This window comes from Tetrahymena thermophila, assembly GCF_000189635.1.
Source record: "Tetrahymena thermophila SB210 genomic scaffold scf_8254022, whole genome shotgun sequence".
NCBI lineage: Eukaryota > Ciliophora > Oligohymenophorea > Hymenostomatida > Tetrahymenidae > Tetrahymena > Tetrahymena thermophila.
In genome coordinates this window covers 2108-9282 of record NW_002476019.1, presented here as the reverse complement: position 1 = coordinate 9282, position 7175 = coordinate 2108, and the positions used below count along the sequence as shown (strand labels likewise).

The 7175-nt window shown below is 19.4% G+C and overlaps 3 protein-coding genes across 3 annotated transcripts in view; 2 read left to right on the top strand and 1 right to left on the bottom strand. All coding sequences in view use genetic code 6, as the record gives it.

Moving 5' to 3' along the window:
* Positions 1-2617: 2617 nt before the first annotated feature.
* TTHERM_01594610 (hypothetical protein) lies at positions 2618-5235 on the top strand (the record flags this gene model as incomplete). Its single annotated transcript, XM_001026418.2, has 7 exons — positions 2618-2637; positions 2965-3054; positions 3294-3383; positions 3682-3771; positions 4034-4123; positions 4467-4556; positions 4608-5235. Coding segments are annotated over 7 exons (1098 nt in total), but the record flags the coding sequence as incomplete, so codon positions are not given.
* Positions 5236-6677: 1442 nt separating this feature from the next.
* Positions 6678-6971, bottom strand: TTHERM_01594600 (hypothetical protein; the record flags this gene model as incomplete). The annotated part of the gene is made up of 1 exon (XM_001026417.1): positions 6678-6971. One exon carries the CDS (start codon positions 6969-6971, stop codon positions 6678-6680), a length of 294 nt encoding a protein of 97 aa, XP_001026417.1.
* Positions 6972-7128: 157 nt separating this feature from the next.
* TTHERM_01593600 (hypothetical protein) overlaps positions 7129-7175 on the top strand; it is a gene marked incomplete at both ends in the record, with an annotated part of 429 nt that continues 382 nt past the window's right edge. The window contains one exon of the mRNA XM_001026416.3: positions 7129-7175. This exon is cut by the window's right edge and continues 216 nt beyond it. Coding sequence (XP_001026416.3) covers positions 7129-7175 — 47 coding nt within the window.

Below are 7175 nucleotides of genomic sequence, written 5' to 3'. Positions count from 1 at the left end.
AAAAAATATGAAATAATAAGAAATAAATAATAAAAGCAAAAGTTAAAAATAAAATGATGAGCTAAATTAACAAAGAAAGAACAAAAAACAAGCAAGCACAATAAAAAGAAAAAGAAAAAAGAGCTTTATTGTTTTTAATTAGTTTTTATAATTTAAAATATCACAATCCAAAACAAATATATTATTTTTACTTAAGGTCAAGTGTCAAATTTGAGAGATTAATGCAATTTGCTAAAGCAGAACCTAAGCCTGATGCACCTTCACCACCAATTTAATTGCTACTTTTTAAATATTGAAGAAAAAATATATCATTAAATAGTTAATTAAAGAAAAAAATGAAGAAAAAATATGAAATAATAAGAAATAAATAATAAAAGCAAAAGTTGAAAATAAAATGATGAGCTAAATTAACAAAGAAAGAACAAAAAAAAGCAAGCACAATAAAAAGAAAAAGAAAAAAGAGCTTTATTGTTTTTAATTAGTTTTTATAATTTAAAATATCACAATCCAAAACAAATAAATTATTTTTACTCAAGGTAAAGTGTCAAATTTGAGAGATTAATGCAATTTGCTAAAGCAGAACCTAAGCCTGATGCACCAATGGCACCAATTTAATTCCTACTTTTTAAATATTTAAGAAAAAATATATCATTAAATAGTTAATTAAAGAAAAAAATGAAGAAAAAATATGAAATAATAAGAAATAAATAATAAAAGCAAAAGTTGAAAATAAAATGATGAGCTAAATTAACAAAGAAAGAACAAAAAAAAAAGCAATCACAATAAAAATAAAAAGAAAAAAGAGTTTTATTGTTTTTATAATTAAAAATATCACAATCAAAAACAAATAAACTGTTTTTACTAAAGGTTAAGTGTCAAATTTGAGAGATTAATGCAATTTGTTAAAGCAGAACCTAAGCTTGATATACCTTCATCACCAATTTAATTATAACTTTTTAAATATTGAACAAAAAATGTATCATTAAATAGAGTAAGTTACCATACAAATTTGCAAAAAGCGAGTTTTATAACCAGTTTTTACGTTTTATAAAATTAAGATTTTAAATATTTTTTATATTTTTTTCAAAAAAGATATGTTATGCTTTCAAAAAATTAGCTTTATTTATAATTTTACTTAGATATAAATTAAATAGGTATTCCATTCTAGTTAATTAGGAGGAAAAAATATGAAATAATAAGATTAATAAAAAATTAATAAAATTAACAAAGAATGAAAAAATAAGAAATCATAATAAAAAGAAAAAGGAAAAGAAATCAAATAAATTAAAAGAACTATAATGTTTTAAATTAATTTTTATAATTAAAAATATTACGATGTAAAACTAATAAATAGCTTTTATTAAGTGTAAGTTTTAATAACAAAAAAAGAAGAAAAAATATCAAATAATAAAAAATGAATAATAAATAATTAATAAAAAATTGAAATGAAATTTAAGTTAAGATAGCTAAAAAATTTTAGTTTTAACAAAAATCAATAAATTATGATGATAATTTTTTTTCAAAAATTATTTATTTAAATAAATTGAAAATTAAATATACAAAAAATATTAATAATAATAAAAATAATATTTTTAATTAAATTTACTCAAGATTAATATGGAGAACCTAATGAGATAAAAGTGAAGAGCTTTTAAACTTTTTTTATTAATTTATATAAATTTAAAGGATATTAATAAAAAAATTAATAATTACATCTTCTAATTTGTAATATTTTTTAATCTATTATATCATTTATTTTTTTTTTCAAAAATATTGAATAGCAATTTATTTAATTGTAAATGGATAAAAAGAACAAATAAATATAATAATTAATTAATTATCAATTATTAATTTATATATTTGGTTTTATGAAGAGATATCACATAAAAATTAATTTAACATTCACTAATTAAACTTAATATTTGTATTTATAACATTTTCTTAAAAATAAATATAGTAGGAGTTAGAGATGGCCAGTCATATTTGAAAAAACCTAGTAGTTAATGTTCTTAAATATTATAAAAATAATGTTTATAAATAGATTTTTCTGTTTTAGCTCTGTAAATTTAGGAATACTTATAATATCTCTAGTAAAATCAACATACCTTACAAAAATTTCATGGTTTGCATGCCACTTATTATCAAATAGATTTTTTATTTATTTATTAAAAAATCTGATTTATATATATATTTTTTACATCAAAATTTATAAATTGAGCTAAATTTTGTCAAATAGGGTAGACACAACCATTCAAAAAAATAGTGATCTTAATTCATAAATTTTTGAATGGCATTAAGCTATATTCATTTTAAATAAAAATATTTAGATTTAATAATAAATATTAGACTAAGTTTATTGTGATTTCTCTTAGTAGAGCAAATTAATTTACAAATTCATATAATTTATTTGTTTTTTTTATCCGCTTAAAATTAATTAATTAATTAATTAAATTTACATAAATTGCTATTCAATATTTTAGGAAAAAAATAAATGATATAATAGATTAAATATTACAACAGATTAGAAGAAGTAATTATTTATTTTTATATCAATATACTTTAAATTTATTTTTGCTAATATTAAAAGTTATTTAAATCTTCACTTTTATCTCATTAGATTCTCCATATTGATCTGAGGTATATTTAATATATAATAAAAATTATCATTATAAAAAATATTTTCTATATATTTCACTTTCAGTTCATTTCAAACTAAAAAAACGAATTTTAAACAATAAAGCTCTTTTAACTTTTAGATTAGCTTTTTATTTCAATACTTTTTTCTCTTTTTTATTATCCTTGTGCTTTTTTTTTCTTCGATCTTTCATAATTTAAATCATTCATTTTTTAATTTTCAACATTTGCTTTTATTTTAAATTTATTAATTCATTCATTTCTTATTTTCTTCATTTCTTCCTTTAAAATAACTAATTAATTTTATATTTTTATTCAATATTTAAAAAGATCCAGTTAAATTGGTGATGAAGATGTATCAGATTTAGGTGCTTGTTTAAATATTTGCAATAATCTCTAAAATTTGACTCTTGATCTTTGGTAAAAACAGTTTATTTATTTGTTTTAAATTGTGATAGTTTTATTTATAAATATTAATTTAAAATAAAACAGCTCTTTCTTTCAACTTGTTTATTAGCTTTTTATTTAATTTACTTTTTTTTTTCTTTTTTATTGTAATCATGTTATCTTTTCTACAATATTTCTTAATATAACTCATTTTTATTTTCAAAATTTGTTATTATTTTTTATTATTTCATTTTTTTTTAATATATAAAAAGTAAGAATTAAATTGGTGCAAAAGGTGTATCAGACTTAGTTATTGGTTTAGCAAATTGCACTAATCTCTCAAATTTGACACTTGATCTTCAGTAAAAACAGTTTATTTACTTATTTATTTGTTTTGGATTGTGATATTTTTAGCTAAAAATGAATTTAAAATAAGATAACTCTTTTAGCTTGTTTATTAGCTTTTTATTTGATTTACTTTTCTTTTTATTTTTTATTGTAATTGAGTTGCTTTTTCTATTATTTTTCTTTATTTTAACTCATTTTTTTATTTTCAACTTTTGCTTTTGTTATTTATTTCTTATTACTTCATATTTTATCTTCATTTTTTCCTTCTAAAAAACTAATTAGCAATATATTTTTTCTTCAATATTTAAAAAGTGAGAATTAAATTAATGATTAAGGTGCATCAGACTTAGGCTCTTGTTTAGCAAATTGCACTAATCTCTCAAATTTGACACTTGATCTTCGGTAAAAACAGTTTATTTATTCATTTGTATTGGATTGTGATATTTTTATTAAAAAAATGAATTTAAAATAATATAGCTCTTTCTTTCAATTTTTTTATTAACTTTTTATTAGGTTTATGTTTTTTTTTTCTTTTTTACTGTAATTGAATTGTTTTTTCTACAATCTTTCTTAATTTAACTCATTTTTTATTTTCATTATTTGTTTTTATTAATTATTTATTCATTTCTTATTTTTTTATTTTATTTCTTCAAAATATAAAAAGTAGTAATTAAATTTGTGAAAAAGGTGCATTAGACTTAGGTTCTGGATTAGCAAACTGCACTAATCTCTCAGATTTGATACTTGATCTTAGGTAAAAACAGTTTATTTATTTATTTATTTATTTATTTATTTATTTATTTATTTATTTATTTATTTGTTTTGGATTGTGATATTTTTATTTATAAAAATGAATTTGTAACAATTTTGCTCTTTTTACTTGTTTATTAACTTTTTATTTGATTTACTTTTTTATTTTAATTGTGTTGTTTTTTCTACAATCTTTCTTATTTAACTCATTTATTTTTCTACTTTCAACATTTGCTTTTATTATTTATTTATAAATTAGTTTATTTCTTATTATTTATTATTTTTTCTTCATTTTTACCTTCTAAATTATTAATTAATTTTATATTTTTTTTTCAATATTTAAAAAGATAAAATTAAATTAGTGCAAAAGGTGCATCATATTTAAGCTCTTGCTTAGCAAATTGCACTAATCTTTTAAATTTGACACTTGATCTTGGGTAAAAACAGTTTATTTGTTTTTGATTGTGATATTTTTATTTATAAAAAAGATACAAAGCTGTTGATTTAGTGTAAAAAGAAAAAGCCAATTAAACACTCCAACCAGTAGATAATGGAAATAAGTTATTTGATTTAATCAGGCTTTGGTGGAAATTTGAGTATGATTAAAAAAATATAAATTAATTTAATTATGAGAAAACAAAGCAAATTTCTCCTTAAAAGCCTACTAGCATTAGTATTAATTAATAGAAATTCTCAGTTGATTCTAAATATGAAAATAAAGATTCTTGCGTCTAATAATAACTCATAAAAGATGATAATGACTCTGATTTTAAGATCATGAATTCTGCATTTGAGAAAGGAAATTTTAATGATTAGTACAAAGATTAAATTAAAAATGATATAAAAAGGTTCACTCAAGTAAAACAAAATATTAATTTAGACCTTTTCTATAATCCAAAAGATGATAAAAGCTTTTATATAATTATAAATGATGAAAAGAGGAAAAATTATGGATATTTAACAGTTTTAGTAACTGAATAACAATACCAAGTAATTGATTTTCTCAACTTTGAAAAAAAAGATTCAATTTTATAAGAGTTTTCAAATAAGACTAAATTACTTGATTTAATTAAGATTTGGTGGAAATTTGAATATCTATAGTCTAATAACAAATGAAATATTCAATTTTTCTAATAATCAAATAAATAGATAGATATTTATTTATTTGTAAGTAGTTGCTAAAAATTAAAAGCAACCATTTAATCTTCAAATAAACACTAACACTAACATGCGAAAGAAAATAGTTTTTAAGATATTGAAAAAATTAGATAACTTTAAAATTTAAAAATATTTAAAAAGTCTTTCTTATAAAATAAATAAACAAGGTTTATATGTAAAAGTGATAGTTGTTTGTTTAAATATTTGATAAAAGACATAATTATTTGTTTAAAAAATATTATTTTAAAAATATATTGAAAATTTATATTAAAATTAAATTTAAAAAAAGTAAATATTTGTATTGAGATACTCCAAACCTCAGATTTGCATTTTTCAAGAATATTTATAGAACATTTTATAATAAAAAATAAGATAAGCATTTTAAAATTTATTATACCACATTAAAAAAAAATTACATAAATTCTTGATATGAAATAAGCTTATAAAAAACCAAATTCAGCATTAAAGACTTTTAAATTTATTAATTTACTCTAAATATTCTTAAATAAAAAAATCAAATTTGTATTGTCTGAATGAATAAATGATAATTTAAAAAAACAATTATTTTATGATTTTAAAAAATATAAAATGAAAAAAATGATCATAAGATAAATTAAAAGTTTGAGAAAAAAAAAAAACGTTAAAACCATTAAAGTTAAAATAAAAAGTAAAACTTTATTTATCCCTAAGGTTTTATTTAAATCATGGCATCCAATTAATCATGATAAATAAAAAAAGGATAGAAATATGATTCATGGATAATATTTAAGATTAAAATGTAACTGGCATATAAAAGTTTGGTATTTATATAATTTAATAAGATTTAATATAAAACTAAAAGTTTGAAATTATTTGATCATTTTTGGATAAACCAGAGAGTTTGCTTATGAGGATTTAATTTATTTAAGTAAATTTAATTATTTTATTTTTTATAAATAATTTATTTACTTACAAAAATATGAATGATATTTAATAATATAAAATCAATAATAAAATCTATCTATCTATTTATATTTTAGGTTAAAAACACTTTTTCAAAATATTATATAATTAAATATTTAATAATATTCAAACATTTTATATTTATTCATCTTTTTTTCACCAATTGTTTATCATTAGAAATAAATATTAAAGACAACTAATCTTTTTGATTTAAGACACTTGCTTTTTACCTTGAGTTCTTATGATTCATTCATTGAGCTAAAAAATTTATAATAAATTTGTGTAAATTTTAAAATAAATATCAAAATAAAATAAACTTTTAAATTAAAAATTATTCTTTAAATTAACAAATAAAATAATTTGAGAGGAACAAAAAAGATAAAAAAATAAAATAAATAAAGCTATCAAATATATTTAAAGAGCTTTTTTTTTTATATTCATTTTTATAGTTTAAAATATCACAATCCAAAACTAATAAACTGTTTTTACTCAAGGTCAAGTGTCAAATTTGAGAGATTAATGCAATTTGCTAAAGCAGAACCTAAGCCTGATGCACCTTCATCACCAATTTAAGAAGGGCTAAGCGACTCGAGTGGGCGAGTCGGAGGGTCTTAGCAGTGATATCGGGGGTTCGAATCCTATACCGCCCCCTTTATTTCGAAAAATTCCATGTAAAAATGTGAATGTTACCAGCGGTCTCCTTGGTAGGAGGGAAGGGCCAAATCTGATAGGTGGTAAAGAGGAGGCCCCATTCTGAACAGAAGATCTGGAATACAAATGGGAAGCGAGCATAATGCGTAGTCAAATCATGGAAGATTAGTAGAAATGCCATTAGGGTGTAGGTGACCCTTCCCTTCTAATATATTACCCACAATTATATATAAATAAATTGGTATACGTATAATAATAATGTATAAGTAATTATATATAGGGCCCCTATCCCGAGTGCATGTCAC